Below are 18897 nucleotides of genomic sequence, written 5' to 3'. Positions count from 1 at the left end.
AGACAGTACACATTGTGAGCATAAACTGCATAAATCAATTCTAGGTAACTTATTTACATTTCCCATTTAAACTGGAAAGTCTTTGTAAAAATGGAACAATTTAGGACATGTTGTTGCTTAAAATAAATCTACATTTTATTGAATATCTTCTTACCATATTTGATGATTTAAATAGTTAACTTTAAAATTGTTAAGTTCAACCCAGTCTTTGCAGAACAATATTCTCTGAGAGCAATGACATCATCGTTTTTTTAAAATAAATGGAAAAAGAGAATACTGTTGGATTCTCTATTTCAGGGATGTAATAACAAGCCTGACCTCTGAGGCACCGTGTGATGTCACTACAAGACACAGTACAATCCTTCAGGGCCAACGCTAAACTTGGAAACTCACATCTCCTTGTCATTAGCTTTAAGCAGCTATCTCAGCTACCATCCATTTTTCATCATTAAGATCTCTAATTGAAACATTTTACAAACGTATGTTTCAAGACATTGGCATTCTCATGGCGTTTGCGGAGGATCATTTTAAATCTTAACCCACTGAGAAAAATTCCTCTGCCCAACTCAACAATATTCCGATATAACTCCCTTTTCCCAAAACATCAAATTAAACATTCAACAAAATGTTAATAGAAACAGTCCTTATTCTACAGCCTTGCGTGAGACTGAAGTAATGTTATTAGTATACATCAGTTTATGATTAATAATTAAATTTCTTGTTCGGTTCATTTCACAACAAACAGTGTTAGAGTGGCACATGGAAATCATTCAATTATGTTTTTTAATGGCTCGCGCCTTCTAATCGCTCCGTATTGATTTGTCCTCGGGAGTATAGAGCCCCAGTTTCAATCAGGCATATCTGATGTGTGGTAAGTGGCGTCATTAAACGACACGCTTGACCATGCCGATAAATTTAATACACGCCGATAGAATACAATATTTCATTTTGGAAAGGCGCCGATGAAAGGCTCTTCAAAGCGTTTGAAAAATATACTTCTATCTGATAATTCTCTTCGCGGCAGAAAAAAAATCCCACTATCGACGTATTGATTTACTCTTGAAACGTGGCAGGGTCGTCATGGTTTTTGGATAATGTTCCATGAGCGTATTACGTTACATACGAAAATCGCAGAGAAGATAAATTTACATCGCTTTTTAAAAATTGCGATACGAAATATTCTTCATGATTGCATTGGCCCGGTGTCGATTGCCTATTTTCTCACACGTTCAATGACCCACTGATTCTGTGCGACTGTCGTCATTGTACACAATGGCCTTCAATTCAATAGTGCCGCGGTGAAACACTTATTTTGTAGCTTCATTTGTAGTTTGGTATGGACTTGCCTTTCAATTTCATGTCGTGGCTGTCTCGCTTATCTCTACTCACACTCGCGACGTTAACCCCATCGTGAAAAAAGCGACAACGCATACGAATAACGCTTGCCACTCTCTTTCTCCGCCACTGGTATTTACTCCAGATATTTTAAAATACCTGTCCCACCTCGGATCGAAATTAAAACATTTATCGGCTTTTGCGCCTGGAGACACGACTTCAAAACGACGGCTGATGCAGAATTCTGTCGCGTTGTTGTTGTAAAGCTGTAAGAACGTTTCTCCTTTAAAAAGGGCCTGCCCGCACGCTTTCAAGATCTTGTCGCAAAATTCTTCGCACACTGTCAGTCTTTCTCGCTTGTAGAAAAAATTTTGATCCGGCGCACAAATATAGCACATGAGATAGTTGATCATTTGTTGGCATTCCACTGTGGCTCCTTGCAAAGGTTTCACATTTCCAAAAGTTGCAGCTATTTCGGCCTGACGACAGCACGAACGCTCACTGAACCAAGTACAGTTTTTCAGATTTGGTTGGTAAGTGGGCGCTCTGTTGTTGAAAAATGTACAATACTCCAACTCTGGTTCTTCAACGATTACCTGCACACTCGCTTCCTCGCAAATAATTCCAGTAACTGAAAGCAGCAGCAGCATCACAGAGAACTTTAAATTTGCCTCTTCCTTCGTCGCCATCTTTACTTATTTGCATGTCTGATGTATGAAGGGCGCGTACGCCGCAGTTCTGTCAGCCCCAGTCTTGTTGCATTTTTTATGTTAATATATAAATTTGATTGACGTTCAAATAGTTTAGTGTGTGGTTGTGGTTTATACCGGTAGCCATTGAATTAACTCAATTGTATTATTTCAACGCATTTGACGGAAACGATGGGAAATGTAAATATGTTCGCGACATCTGATCATAAAAAATTCACTGTCAGTGTCATTCACATCTGACATGCTTGTTGTTAATTTTACGATGGACAATAACTTTTATGTCCTGACATGAACTTTTATGAGTCAATTGTTACACATATGATGACAAGCTACTAGTATAGTGTGATACACGCGACACGGAGTTCCGGATATCAAACGTTTCCGTTTGATCGAGCAAAATTTATCTAATTTACACGATATCCATGGCAACCTCTATTAAAACTGCGGGTGTCCTCATGGCATGCGGCATACCTATGTGTACAGTGTAAGCATGGAATTAGAAACTGACTGTATCAGTGCCAGTTTCGCAGATTGGCCATCGCGTTAAATGCAAGTGTGATTTATGACGCCATCGAAACAATACAGTACAAAAGCAGCTACATTGTAGACCAAAAGTAGTCTCTTTGCTTGAGACGCGGTTGGTCTACGAAGCGAAGCGGAGTATGGGGCCAGTCTCCAATATCAGTTGAATCCCGCGAGACTATATTATCGTAAATCAGCAACAATAGTCTGGTGTGAAACCCGTTGCGTACCCAAGTCTGATTGAAAACGGCCCTTCCACAATTGCATGCACACGACGCAACAAAAGCTTATGAACGTAGAGGACAACGGACAGACTGATTGGCATAGTATACTACAGATTTCACTCTTCTGCTTGTCACATTATAGGGAATAGAATAGTTTGGGTAATAAAATCGAAGAACACGAGTATTTTCTTTTTTATTCATTTGTACTATAACCTTCTAAATAACTGTAAAAGAAAATGATACTTGAAGTCTCCAAGGCGTTGAGGTGGCGTGACGATAGATGTCGATTCACAGCGTCGGTGTCCATTCTATGGGATCGAATCTAAATTGCAGAGGAACTGTTGGTCAGTGTTGCGGCTTGGAAGTCAATGATGACAAATCCTGTCCCCCGATGATCATTGCAACTAGCCGGGACCCACAAACTTTGTACAACACTTTGGTGTTTTTGCCTTGTTTATATTTAATATCTCTGATTCAGAATCGCACGTGTTGTACAACATCTTTTTACGCTCCTTCTGCTATTGATCCACACATTAAAGCCGTGAATCTAATCATAGACCCCTGTTTTTCTCGAGGGTCTATGATCTAATTCAAATGTGTCCATTTCATACTGATCAGCCAACATCATCATGATAAATAGTACAATTTTTAATACAGCAAGTATTCTTTTTTTAAGTCGACAGGCAATTAGCAGTGTATCTAGCTGTTTTTTCTTTATGATTTGCTTCATAAGTTACATGAAATCACGGCCAGTTAAAAGCAAAAAAAGAATCAATTTATACTATGTACTTTCTCTACTATGACACAAAGTGACAACGTATACTGATCATGGCTAGCTCAAAAGTAAATGTGACTAATTTGCATGTTACTGTAGGACACAAAGTGAATGGGTACGTTACTGATCACAATCCCCATTCAAATAGATTTCAATGGATATCAACAAATTGGGTCAATCATATTTCCCAGATACAGATCAGTACATTTAGATCATTATGATCTATTTTTACAGTCAGTTGAGAATTAAAGGGACATAAGCTGTAACTTGTGACAAGTTTTTCAGTATTCTGCTTCTGTATATCAACTACCGTGTCTGACCCTAATCCATTTGTCATGCTGAAATTTCGAGTATTCTTTTTGTCAACACAGCTTGTATGTGTGTAGTGATCGTTGTTTATTGTTTACAAATGGATTCTAGTCCGGACTTGAATACAATTTTCAACAATAACAACGAGATTATACTCGTATAGGTTGTGTTGATATGCTAAATACTTGGCATTGAATAACAGTTTAGGGATTCAGTGCAGAAAGTGTAGGGAAACCACAAAACAAAAGTTCTGAAAAAAAAGCCAAAAGATACAGCTTATGGAGCTTTAAAGGGACAAAGTCGGCCATTTTTCATGGATTTTCTTTGATACGAGATACCACTTATATTGTCTGACATGTTAAAGATGCTGAATGAAGGGTGACCATGCATATATTTGACCCCGGTTTTAGACACGATACATGAAACCATCGCAAAAATGAATTAATGGTCATGACCATTAATTTGTTTTTGCGATGGTTTCATTCAATTTGTCTGTAAAAACCTGGGTCGAATATATGCATGGTCACCCTTCATTCAGTATCTTTAACATGTCAGACAATATAAGTAGTATCTCATATCAAACAAAATTAGTGAAAAATGGCAGACTTTGTCCTTTTAAGTTAACAGAAAATGTCTCTTAGGTTAGTAAAGATGGTGAGCTGGTCAGGTACACAATCCAAAAGTTGGACATACAGGTATTTGGAGATTCACTCTATTTGCATTGGCTGTAGTGCCATAATCATTTTATATCACGTGCCAAGTTTGAACAAAGATCTAAATCACACTTATAATAAACAATGGGTAATGGAGTACCCTCATCATTTGAAAACTTTTCGTAATCAATTTAGCTAATTGGAAGGGGGGTTGGGTCAGATCTCTTTGCTAACATAATTCTACAGTGCATGTAGCCATTTTGTGTACTGGAATAGGAAACGCTGTCACTGAACATTAAACTTCAAACTTTCTCTTCGCCAAACATAATTTTACTTTGCATGTAGCAATTTTGTGGGATAGAATAGAAAATGCTGTCACACAAAATTAAATTTCAAATGTCTAAATCCACTCACCATGGAAACAAGTGTGACATTTAACAAAAAGAGTTTGTTGTGCCATGCCTTGAAAGTTATATATCAAACCCTGGGGCAACAGAAAATTTGTACATGCTTATTTCAACCAAGATTTTGCAAAGAACCAAGATTTATGTCAACGGTTGACTGTGCAATTTTAACCAGGGAAAGGAAGATGGAGAGAGAACACTATTAATTTGTTTATCTTGGGGCGGGTGATTTTTTTGAAACATCTCAGCCACTTCGTAAAATTGATTGAAAATAAATCATTCATTTATGACGCCTTTCATCTCCTTATCAATAAAATATTGACTTGTAACCACTGATGACCGACATAGTGATCAAGAAAAAAAATGAAAATCAGGCAAAATATTAACTTTTGTCCCAGAAGTACAGTTTGTCTTCTTAAAATGAATGCACATATAAAAGCCATCAGAAATATTGGTGAGGAGCATATGGAACTGATTGTGCATTCTCTGGTCAGTATGCTTGACTAGCATTTATTTTACAACAGAGTGAGGAATATTGAAAGTTAGGCAGGTATGCATGCATTTAACACAAAAACCTGTACAGAGAACAACAGTGTAAGTGTCAGATTACCGTGTCGAGGTCATGATATCATCTGGCATCATAGAAGGAGGGTCAGGTAATTTTTTTCACAAGTGAAAAGGTCCTGCTGGTTTTGGTGCTTTCCTGTATCATGAAATTAACCAAGGACACAAATAACTTTGACCATGGATGATAATGAGTCTGTCAACTTCAACTTGGCTCGTGATAATCTCTGATATTTTACATTTTATGCAGGGAGTAGTTTCCTTGATATCTTACAGTTCCAGCAGATACCATCAACTTTTCATGTGTTCTATCTGTAACCTTGGTTGAGGGTAATTTTGCCAAATACCCTCTCACCATGATTTCAAAGTCTGACCAATGTATCTGACTTGCAAAATATAAAACAGAAAGAAAGAAGGAAACAAAATATGATACAGCACTTTGTCCCTCTGTGTCTAGAAGTTGAATAGCTAATGGATAATGATGATATATTAACCTTTAATATAATGATGGACACCAGACAATATTTGTATATTTACTTCAGGAAATTTTTAATTATTAAATTGTTCATTTTCTGTATACAAAGTATAAAGACAGTCAATGATTTACAGTTCATAGGAAGCAATGTTGCAGTTGTAACTACAATTTTAATATTTCTATGCAATACTTGTAAGTGTCCTGTTTTTGTACCACTGATTTACCTTTCATCAAATTTTGTAAGACACATTGGAGATCACCAAGTTCTTTAAAGAATTGCATCTGTAGAGAAATGACAGAATGAACAAGTTATTAACAGTGATTCTGTCACAACAAGAACATTATTTTCTTTGTTCTCAAGAAAAATGGATTGTAATATATATATATATATATATATATATATATATATTAGTGTGTGATGTGTGTGTGATTACATCGTACACAGATTTAAATAATGACACTGATGGTATAAGATTGTGTCAGGACAAGCACACTCAGTGGGCATGTTATTCATGGTAATATAAACAAGAAACTTGATGAATGTTAACGGTAACACTTATAGCCATGTCACTTCTGGCCTTGAACTGTATGTCATCTGCAACAATTACACCAATGAATGGTAAAATCTAGAAGGGTATGTCACCAACATGTCGCGTCGCCTTGGAAACTAGCCAGTCTATCGTTTGCCCCTTTTTCTTATACACAACTAAAATTCCTCCAAACCTTTATGGCAATATTAATATGTGGTTGTGACAGGATCAAACTACATTGCTTTCCACAGAATGATGGCCACTTTTAACACATTCAACTGAAGGTAATTGTGTTCCAATAATTTGAAAATTTAATATAATGATTTATTTGATGGGTTATGAACAAACATCTCTTGAAAAGTTACAAACATTGATGGTAATTCATACAGGACTTTGTCCAGACAATGTTAGACCTAACACTGTGTTGTAATTTTAAGAGAGTTTCATTAGAATTATTTCCAACAAAACACTAGCACTGATGCAATTAAATTTAGTGCAAACTCTGGTGATGTGAATTTGAACAAAGCCATCTCGTCAAAGAACTCACAGCGAGGGCAAATGACATTGCTGGGTTAATCCATCATTTATTGAAGTACAGTTATCTCACAGAAGCAATCATCACTAGCAGACATGATATCATAGAATTCTCTTCCTGAACGACTCATCAATCTTTTCAAAAATTTATCTCATTGATTAACCACACTCAATACAGCTGACAATCAGATGTAAAGATAATAAAATATTGTATAAAAAATGAACGTAGGGATTTGCAAGTACAAGCACAGCAAATTAATATTCTCATATTATCAGGTTTTTTACAACATTTTAAGGAGATACCACAATGCAGTTATATGTTATTTTAAGTTTATGTCAACTGTTTTTCAGAAATATGTAGAATATTTCCATCCTGCTTTTACAATTGCCATTACTTGATCAATGTCCTTTTTGTTTTATGTTACTTGGTAATTGTCTCTGGGTACAAATCCACATTGTAATTACTTTGGTTTTACATTCAGTTTTATTCCGTATGATTCGTTTCCAATTAGCCAGTGATTGGGTGAACACACATTTCTTGTTATCAAAATGACCTGTGCTAGCTTTGTAAAACCATTATCCTGCAGCAAGCCATTCCATGACTGAGCATTTTCAAGGTTGGACGGTTTTGTAAATGAGTCGTGAGTGAAGTCACTGGTACATAGCTCACACAAATATGGGTCAATGATCTCTCATATAGGAATAGAATTTACCAGTAAATGGTCAAATTTATGTTTCTCTATAGAACAGATTACAGAGTAAGTCAAGGTCTTCTGTGACTGGTTTTAACACTGGCTACAGGATCATATTTTCTGTTGTTAGAAATACACTTAAAGTACCTGATAGAAAACATACATTGGACAGTATATTTCATCTCAATATTCACTGATTTTGCAATTTTGCAACACACCATATGCAATTTGCAATTGTCATGACAGCAATGGCAACCTAAATTGCAAGATATTCAAACATCCAATGCTTTTAGGAAATTAATGAAAACATTTTAATCTCAAAACTCGGCTAATTATTATTTACTGCACGGCTTAGGTATTTGTACTTAACAGTCTTTTTAAAGCACTTGATTTGGCTGTACAGTTTCTTATTTCCATAGTAATTTCTCATGGTGAAAGAATCTTGTATGACAGTGACTGCAATATCATCAGTTGAATGAATAAAACATACATTGTCTTTTTCATCTGTTCTACTCTCCAGAGGTTCTGACCAATTTAACCAAGGCACAATGTATTGCTTTTGAGCAAACAGGCAATTATAAAATGGTGGTAATTTTTGATAAATTAATCTTTTCAACCATATTTTCAGTCTTTATGATGACGTGTTCCCTCTGAAAGAAAATACTTAATGAATATTCATATAAAGGTATAATATTTGCAAATATACAGTTTTTTATTCGAATTTTAGTGCTGTATTTGTATGTTAATTTTCCAAAGAAGTATTATATTCTTCCAAATCTTTCCCTGGCAAACCACGTTTTATCATGAAACACACTGTGCTTACCTGTTCATCCACTGTGTGATGTAGTGACAGTAAGAGATCTCTTGCACGGTGAACAATCACTAGCTGTGTAAACTGTGCATCAATCAGCATAGACAGCCAATCCACCACCTGTTCAATTTCAACATGGAGAGTACATGGTAAGGCATGACCTAACTTGCCCATTTTAGCTTGAAATTTTGAGCGACAATGTCTTTCTGGATTCATAAGAGGCTTTCCCCCTGTTCTTGATAAGATTCAAATATCAAGCAAGCTATGGGCAGCAAACACTCTAGCTAGAAAAATTGTCTCTTGTCATCTCCCCAGGGAATTTACTGTTACAAGCTGTAGTGGTTCTTAGAGAGTTTAATTCCATTCCAAACGACCTGGGATTTCTGCTTTAGCTAACGAAATTTACAGTCTGTCAACAATGTAGAATGTAGCAGACAAACTCTTAAACTCAGGAAATATTGACATATAAGCCTCCTAGCTATAGTGAGCCAGTGTATGTTATTTTGTGTATGCCAACAATATTCCTTTTCTATAAAGCAGGAATCATCTAAACATTCTCTATCTCAGCAAAGATTAAAAAAAATTAGATTTCAATTAAGGTCATTTTGCTATAAAATGACCTAAATGTTGACATGCTAGACACCAGGTTGTACATCAATCCTAAGTATTAAACTCAGAGTCTTCATTTTATTTCAGCTATATTCTGATGGAATTCATGTATTTCAATAGGGTTGATTTTGGGTCAGTAACATGTAAATTGACAATTGTCTTCACACATGATGTTGTCATTACTTACACTACCACAATTACTACATATAACACGTCCCTTCACATTAGCGTTTATTGCACAGAAAGTTCCTGCTAAATATGGACTTTCATCTTTTGATGATAAAAAGTAAATTGTGCCATGAAATAAATTTGACATTTGAAATTCGCCAAAATCTTTACTCTTTCACATACTTTTTTAATTTTTTTTATTTTATCAATAACAGAGACATCAATAACAGAGACAAAGACCGGCAAGATAGTTACAATAGTCTAAACCAAAGGCAAAAAAGAAATACTACAGATACTGCAAGGACAATAATGAAAATGGATACATTGTACAGAGCTGGTTTCATTTTCAGAGAGATAGGAGGAACTATGCGGCAAATTCCTTCCATTTGTCTTTATAAATAGACATTGTGTTCTTTCTTTTTGAGATAAAAAATTCTAGCTGTTGAATATGTCTGACTTTAATTCTCAATATCTGAAACGTTGGTACTTCTTTTTTAAGTTAACAGTCATAAATATACTATTTGTACACCAGTACTATGTTATTGAGTAAATCTAACCAATTTTTTCAAAACTCCTTCATATGTTACTATAATAAGCATTCCGTATTCTTTTCCAAGACAGAGGATACTTTAGCAGAACAGTTAGAAACAAGTCATCGTTGATGACACAGTCCGCACTTGTTAATGGGTACTTTGATTACAAGTCCTCAGGGAGGATAGAGTCCTCTTCATTAATTAGGTCTGTGATAAAAATACTTTGATACAGATGGCGCTCAATAGCCAAGAATGAGTTCCATGGTGATGAAAACAAAACCAATGTAGGCCACCATCCTAAAGGTCATTAAATGAGTCAACTACGAATTAATCAACAGGATGTTGCAAAACATTTTTGCATACTATCCGAACACTAACAGATTATCACCGGTACCATATTTCACAAAGTTTGATCCAGTATTTACAACACTATGAGATCAACATCTGTATCAAGTTTCATCAAATTTGACGTTGTATTTGTGGATATATCACTCTAATTAGGAAAGTTCAATACATATGCACTTACAAATTAATTAAAATGACACTGATAAATGTCTTTTTCACTGTTAAAGCAATGTGAGCTTAACATCTATACAAAGTTTTATGAAATTTGATGCAGTATTTCTTGACATATCAGCCTAATTATGAAAATTCAATAATTGACATGATACTGCTACATGACGTGAAACAAATTGACCAGCATATGTATGAAATAGGTCAATATCCTTGTACCAACTTTGAATGATACTGGTGGAAATATGTGTGAGTTATGGCTCTGTACATAGGAAAATCGTAACGAAATCGCCACCACGCAGCGATATTTGATCTTACTGTTTAAAAAATCAACTGGTATATGTATGACATAAGTTAATGTCCATGTACCAACTTTGAATAAAATCAGTTAAACTTGCCAGAGTTATGGCTCTCAACATAAAAAAACCATAACAAAATTGCCACCATGTGGCAATATTGGACCATATCACGAAACAATTCAACGTACATATGTATAATATAAATCAATGTCCTTGTACCAACTTTGAATAAATTCACTTGATACATGCCTGAGTTATGGTTCCTGACATGAAAAAATTGTAAGAAAATGGCCACACGGCAGCCATATTGGATCGTATCACAAAATAAATCAATGTGCATATGTATGACATAGGTCAATGTCCCTGTACTAAGTTTGAATAAAATCGGTGAATAAAATTGGTTGAGACGTTCCCGAGTTTTGGCTAAGGACATGAAAAAATCGTATCAAAATGGCTGCCATGCAGCCATATTGGATCGTATCACAAAACAAATCGACATGCATATGTATGACATAAGTCAATGTCCTTGTACCAACTGTGAATAAAATTGGTTGAGATATGCCTGAGTTATGGCTCTGTACATGAAAAAATCGTAACAAATCGGCCGCATGGCAGCCATACTGGATTGTATCACAAAACAAATTGACGTGCATATGTATGACATAGGTCAATGTCCTTGTACCAACTGTGAACAAGCGACCTAGCGGCCGATATAGCTCCGCTGTGTTTACATAGAGAATAACTATTTTTGACACATGTTGATGAAGAAGGTGGAAATCTTTGATAGCTCAATGCAGTGGCCAGAAAAAACGGCTAAAATAAGCTGCAAAAATATACAATAGAAGATTTCATCATACTTTGAATGTATCGCATAGGATCATCCCTAAGAACATGTCAACCAAAGCTATCTGATGAGTAATTTTTGAGAATAAATTTTTTGACCAAAAATGGCAATAATTGCCCCCCAAAATAAAAATTGCAGATTTCATCATAATTTCAAAAGATCAAATTTAGTTCATCTATAGAAACCTGTATACCAAATTTCAAAGCTGTTAGACAAGTACTTTTTGAGAAACGCATTTTTTGACCAAAAATGGGAAAAATTGCCCCAAAAATTCAAAATTGCAGATTTCATCATTATTTCAATAAATATCATTTAGTTCATCAGAAATTGAATATATATTACTAAGCTCATCTTTAGAAACCTGTATACCAAATTTCAAAGCTATCAGACCAGTACTTTTGAGAAACACATGTTTTGACCAAAAATGGCAAAAACTGCCCCAAAATTACAAAATTGTAGATTTCATCATAATTTCAACAAATATCATTTAGTTCATCTGTAGAATCCTGTACATCAAATTTCAAAGCTATCAGATGAGTAGTTTTGGAAATACACATTTTTTGACCAAAAATGGCAAAAATTGCCCCAAAAATACAAAATTACAGATTTCATCAGAAATTCAATACATATTACTTGGTTTATCAATAGAAACCTGTATACCAAATTTCAAAAATATCAGACCAGTACTTTTTGAGAAATACATTTTTTGACCAAAAATGGCAAAAATTGCCTTAAAATGCAATTTGCATATTTCTGCACAATTTGAACAAATCTGAAATAGATCATCCCTAGGGACCTATGTACCAAATATCAAAGCTATCTGACCGGTAGTTTTGAAGAAGAAGATTTTTAAAGATTTTTTTACCAAAAATGACAAAAATTGCCTTAAAAATACAAATATGCAAATTTCACCACAATTTGAACAAATCTGACTGAAGTCACCCTAAGCAAACTGCATATCAAATTTCAAAGCAATCGGACAAGCGATTTCAGAGAAGAAGATTTTTTTACCAAACACACCAAAAAATGCCCCAAAAATACAAATATGCAAATTTCACCACAATTTGAACAAACTGAAGTGAGGTCACCTCAAGTGAACTGCATATAAAATTTCACAGCAATTGGACTTGCGGTTTCAGAGGAGAAGGCAATTGTTGACGGACGACGGACGACGGACGACGACGGAAAATCAACCTATTTGATAAGCTCCGCGTCGCTGACAGCGGAGCTAATAAAATTGGTTGAGATATGCCTGAGTTATGGCTCTGTACATGAAAAAATCGTAACAAAACGGCCGCATGGCAGCCATACTGGATTGTATCACAAAACAAATTGACGTGCATATCTATGACATTGGTCAATGTCCTTGTACCAACTTTGAATAAAATCTGTTGAAATATGTCTGAGTTATGGCTCTGCACATGAAAAATCGTAATAAAATAGCCACCTGGCGGCCATATTGGATCGTATCACAAAACAAATTGGTGTGCATATGTATGACATATGAAGTAATCCTTGTACCAAGTTTGAACGAAATCGCTCCAGGCATCTCTGAGATATCTGCGTGAACGAATGGACAGACGAACGGACGCACGGACATGACAATCATATAAGTCCCCCCGGATGGTGTCCGTGGGGACTAACAAGCATGGAAAGATAATATTAAACTCACCTTTGTTAGAGTTACACTCTGTCTTTCACATACCGGTACGGACATTAACATGTAGTATAGATACTTCATGAATTCCTGCAAAGATAAGATCAAACAGCTTTAAAATCATTGATAACTAAAGATAACAAGTTTAACCCGAAATTCACCTCTTTATAGGTATCCACTGTAACTATGGGTTGTATGTAGTTTTTAACCCATTGTCTTCGCCCAGTGGTTATTGCCTTCATTGTTTTCAATGATAGCAGCTGAATTCCGGAAAACAGCTGTGCAGGAATTATCCAGCCTTTTTTCATTATTCGGTTTACAATTGATCAGTGATACAGAGAATGTCACTTGTGAATGCCATCACAGAGATACAAAAGACTACTGAGTATTATTGATTGGAATTAATACACATACACACAATACACTGTGGCATTAAAAACTGAAATTGGCCTTGGGATATTCCCATTGAAATAATGACAGGAAGACTCACCATTACTTCATCAAATGTCAACTTCCGCAGACAATCTACCATAAAGACATCATTGTATGAATGCAGCAAGACTTGATTACTGATTATGGTAGTTGTCAAGAATAAAACGACGTAGATAAAAGAATTTTCAGACTCAATACAATTTGATTGGTGATTTTAGTTAGCTGTCCAAATAAACTGAGAGACAAAAGAATCATCAGAGAGATGATTTGTCAGAGAAGGTCAAATAAAATATCTTGCCTATTACGTGAGACAAAAAAAACTGGCTTTCTTGGTCAGACAATATATAATATAATTTTGACAAACCAGAAAATTTTCTCAGTAAAGTTTTGATACTTAATGCTTCATCACTGAAAGTATATCCTGGACCAGAAACAATTGCTTAAAGCCACACTTTTCAATCCCAGAATCTCGCATTAGTGGAGTTCTCCTCCCAGTCAAACACTTGGACTGTAAGATGTTTGATTTCTATAACATTAATTACACAAACTGATCTCTTCCTTTTGTCACCTTTTGCTAATCCTGCAAACAGAGTTTATACAAGCGTTTGATTGACGGTCGGTTCAAATCGCCAACGGTCGTTGACCGATATTCCTACAAAATTGTCTTCCAGTCCGCGTTAGACTTTGAATATAACCACCGATCAGCTTCGCGCGACCGCTTGGCAGTCTGTCTGCATTTTTGCAGCTGGGGAAAACTAAAAAGTGGCATTTTCTGGAGCATGTGCCCGAGTGTTGCCTGTTTGGTGTCCACTTACACAATATACGCCGCCATAGCTTCGCGTCCTTTTAAAGGGAGGCTTGGCCTTTAACACTGTTTCAAACAAATGTATTCACCATGCAGTAATTCATCAAGAATATGAAGCATTATGGTAGTATGCTGCTTGAATTTAAATAATTATCCTTCTACTCAAACTTTTTGCATGAATCTTTAAACCATTCCCTTTCAAAATTAAGAAAGAAAATCTAGGGTTGCCGTGCAAAGTTTAGTTCTAGAGAAAAAAATCACAAAATATTTTTGACACTTAAAATTCAAAATGGCTGTCATCCCTGTGTTAAAAGTCTGGTGAAATCAACCAGGATCTGCAGATTAAATAGCTACCAGAGGGCAATATTGTTACACTCGCGACAGAATTGCAACATAAAAGTTTGTGCAAGGGTCAATTTTTTTGCTATTTCTATGTGCAGTTTCTGTCGGGGTCATTTTGCTGCACTTAGGCTATGCCCTCAGCAGGGTCTTGGTTGGTGCGTTCTGACATCACAACGCTGTTCATTTACATGGAATAGTAGTCCCATGCTGTCTTATCTCTGTCGCGTATCTGCTAACATAACAAAGTCAGCCCCGTGTGTGTACATTTGATCAGTGCAACCTACGCACGCTAGTCTTCCACTTCTCCCCAGTAGACTCTCCCACTAGCGCTACGTCCATTTGAGAATATTACTCAACCAAAAGAGTATGCTGCAAGCGCAGTCTGCTTTCATGGTAACTTGTCTTGATTTAAATCCATTGTGGACTTCTTCCCCAGGAAGATTATGCCCATGATGCCTCCATGGATATACCACGCAAACACATCCAATGAGTAACTACCACAGTCACTTGTGATTCAATACATGACAGTTGCTGTGTGGTACAGATAATGCATACCACAAAGCAGCGGCCATCATATAAGGAACCACAAGTGACTGTGGCAAATATGGTCTCTGACGGACATTGCTCACTGATTGCCTCTGTTCCAACCCAAAAGTGTTGCTTGCTTCCATCAATCGGCAAAACTTGTAGAATTGGCTGGCAAAACCAAAATTTCACGTCAAAATTTTTTATTCACACACATGGCAAAGTGTCGAAATTAACTTTTTCCCCTGGTAGCCCTATTTGACTACCATTTTCTGAATTTGGTAGTCCAGAGACAAGGTCTGGTAGCCCATGCATAGAAGACTTTTTAAAGGATATATTTATTTATGTGTAGATAATGAAAGATTTATGTTCATAATTCTATTCAGAAAGTGAATTTTCTAGTCATTTTGACATCAATAGATGCAGATCATAGCCTTAGGAGAACGGTATACCGGTAGCATGTGTAGTGGGCAACGGTGACGCCTCGAAGTTAGACGACCTATATTCACACATATGCAGAGGTTATATACAAATTTTGATGTTCGCTACGACAACGATTTTTCACTCAGCATGTGTAAACATAGCATGGCTAAAAAAATAAGATTGGCTATGAGTAGAATTTCAGGATGACAACTTGGTACAGTCATGTTCCAATTGATTTCGTGGCAGTTTTCGATATATATCTCCACCATATTACACTATCATGGGATGATCTCGTACACTTCGGAAAGTGTAATTTGTGGATGGCCGGACAGCTTTTTCCTTGCAGTTTTAATAACTTTGTGTTTAATTGTGATTGGTACATTGTGATTAAATAACTATGAAAATGAATTTTCATTGGCCATCCTTTCCCGAGCCTGTCATCCAAGTACATCATTCAGATATTTTATTGAAAGTTTGTCCTGACAAATTCGATTGCACTGTTGCCTTTTAATTTGCATAAATCATAGCATGTCTTTCTGTGTCATGCTGGGTTGACTGTATGAGCGTCGGTCATCTCACAGCGATCAACATCATGTCGCCCTGTTTCATGTCCCGAGCTTTGGTTGTCCGTGTTGGCTACCATTTCATGGAATTTGGTAGCCCCAGGGAAAAGTTGGTAGTCTGTGGACGCGGGACTACCGCTAATTTCGAGCCCTGACACACATGGTAAAGTGTTTTAATTGAATTTTTGCCACATTCAAGTTTTTATCGCATTTTGCAAGGTGGCGAGCGTTAATCTGAACTCTCAGTATGATACTAATTACGTTAGCAGAAACCCTAGAGGTTACTCCCCGTGGAGGAGCTTTCGAAGGTGTGAAATACTTACTTCCCGTTATAAAATACGGCATCGGGCAAACATCAGAAAAACGAAAAAATACCGCAATTATACGGTGTCGCTCAAATTTGATCAGAATTGGTATATACCAGTATGGGTTACCAATGATCAACAATAAATGTTGTTTCTATCTGTTCAGTGGAGGAAAGTTCTACATTGATGTTATGACAATGATTTCTGCACAGTACAACCAGAAAAACAACAAGAAATATTTAAACCAGAAAAACAAGAATGACAAAAGTAATTAAGGTCTGAAACTTTAGGTACTGGAGGTCAACTTTAGCAACATGCATAGCAGAAGCAAGCCCCTCTCAGTTTGACCGTAGACGGTCTTCCCCTCTCTACTGTCTATGGTTTCAGCAGGTCTGTTAATATGTAACAGTTCATAAACAATGACAGGAAATGACTCAAGATCAGTGGAGTTGGCCTGTTTCTTACTGGCATGCCATGCACTCCTGCACATTTGCAGGATTTCCCTTTTTCTTACCTCATTTGCACATTTTTGACACTGATGTGTTCATTTGAACAAATTCACATCTCAACCCCTGCATCTACCTGTACACCAAATACTGAGTTGGTAGCTTTGGCGGTATGGGAGCCTTTGTGTGTGACGGACATACATCCGCACATACATACCCACAAATATACAGACATACAGAAACAACCTATATGACTCATCATATAAGCTCTTCTTGGTATTTATATACAAAACCAAATATGAGCTAAAAAGTCGACTGGGTAGAGTTGGGGGACACGCCCACATTGCATTTTTCCTTTGTCATATTTAATAATCGCGCACACTAAATGATAACAGAAACGAACATAACTGTTCTATAGGCTATCAAGGGCATTTCTGTCAATTTTCACCATTGGTGTTTCACCAGACCTTTAAGTCAATGGGGAAAAATAAGCCTTCACTTCACTTGAAAAGCAAAATTTCACATAAGCTAGATAAAAGTGGAACTTAGTGTACAATGGAGAAAAGTGTAAGCATGGAATGTTTGATAAGCTGAATATTTCACAAGGATACATTAGAATTGCTGAGAATCTGTGTACTGGACAATCTCCTGAGGGCAGCAGCCTTTCCAATTTAGCCACTTTTCTTGCATGTTTTACAGCTTCATCAAGTGCCGACTTTTCCTTGAACCTAGAAGGAAATGGAATCCACATTAGTCAGAAAATTGTAACAAATGTCCTCATGGATGTTCTCTTTACAGCCTCAATGAAACAGAATTCCCTAATCTAAAATCTCTCACAGTTCCACACCAATGAGTCTTCAGGTCAAAATGACAAAACTCATGTCATTAAAATAAGTGCAATTTCTGTAGCTAAATCTTTTTAAGGTTTGGCATGTCTTGAAAATGTGGACCTGAAGAAATCATGGCTTGTAAATTACCATATAAATAAATCAGATCTTGACAGTTACTGTTCCATTTGTTTTTTGTATTTCACATTGAAATGAATGTACCTTTGACAAACACAGATCTTTCCAGCCTCAGTGTTTTCTACGCATGCACATGACTTTAATAACAGTAAAATCACATGACATTAGTGTTTATTGAGTAACTGTATCACACCAACTTACATAGAAAGCCCATTGTACATGGGAGTATGCTGTACAAGCACGTTTATTGCTATGGAAACTATCTTTAGTAGCTTACCCGAGGTAAAATTGCAGACATCTGAGCAGAGTCTTTTCTGGAATGTCTGTCAAGCGATGGCATGATAAGAATAACAAAAACAGTGTTTTCTTCTCTATCAAGATTGGAATCAATTCCGGGCATGATCTGCAAATGTACAGAAATGATGTATTACAATTCTGTAGAGAAACAGGAAATTATGGACATGTAGCGAAAGATAAAAAAGTCAGTGGAGGTAGAATTACCCATTTTTCATGTCAAATATTATTAATTTAAGATTAGATAAACACTGCATACGATAAGTCTCACTTGAAATTCAACTGTATAAACAACATGGAGCAGACATGATTTTGTAGCCAGGGCAGACACCAACATGGTATTATAAACCACACTACAGCAATCTGGCAAAGGCCTTCTTCAAAGTTAAGATGAACATCTTGTACCAACAAAAGTTACAGAAACAAATAAAGTCATTTACACAAATTAGAGACAAAATGACAGCAATGTGCATTCAGATATCACAGTTCTGTCTTATCATTTATTGACTATCTCAGAAGTCTCAGATAATAAAACCTATTCTCTCTGAACGGCCAATTATTTGAAAATGGCAGGAAATTGTCAATACTGATCCTAAATTGACTAATTTCACTGGTCTGTTGAATTTGCTAGAAAAT

At 36.2% G+C, this 18897-nt stretch overlaps 1 protein-coding gene across 1 annotated transcript in view; it reads right to left on the bottom strand.

Annotated features, from left to right (window-relative positions):
* Positions 1 to 6020: 6020 nt before the first annotated feature.
* Positions 6021 to 18897, bottom strand: part of LOC139152045 (nucleolar protein 11-like) — a 35536-nt gene continuing 22659 nt past the window's right edge. Inside the window, exons 8-13 of the mRNA XM_070725133.1 lie at positions 18245 to 18370; positions 17614 to 17730; positions 13652 to 13730; positions 13177 to 13251; positions 8551 to 8658; positions 6021 to 6253 (exon numbers count right to left, since the gene is read on the bottom strand). Coding sequence (XP_070581234.1) covers positions 6134 to 6253; positions 8551 to 8658; positions 13177 to 13251; positions 13652 to 13730; positions 17614 to 17730; positions 18245 to 18370 — 625 coding nt within the window. The 3' untranslated portion in view covers positions 6021 to 6133. The remainder of the gene's footprint in view (positions 6254 to 8550; positions 8659 to 13176; positions 13252 to 13651; positions 13731 to 17613; positions 17731 to 18244; positions 18371 to 18897) is intronic.

The sequence above is a fragment of the Ptychodera flava genome, chromosome 15, assembly GCF_041260155.1.
Source record: "Ptychodera flava strain L36383 chromosome 15, AS_Pfla_20210202, whole genome shotgun sequence".
Lineage (NCBI taxonomy): Eukaryota > Metazoa > Hemichordata > Enteropneusta > Ptychoderidae > Ptychodera > Ptychodera flava.
Note: the sequence above shows the minus strand (reverse complement) of the source record. Positions and strands in the feature narration are given on the sequence as shown.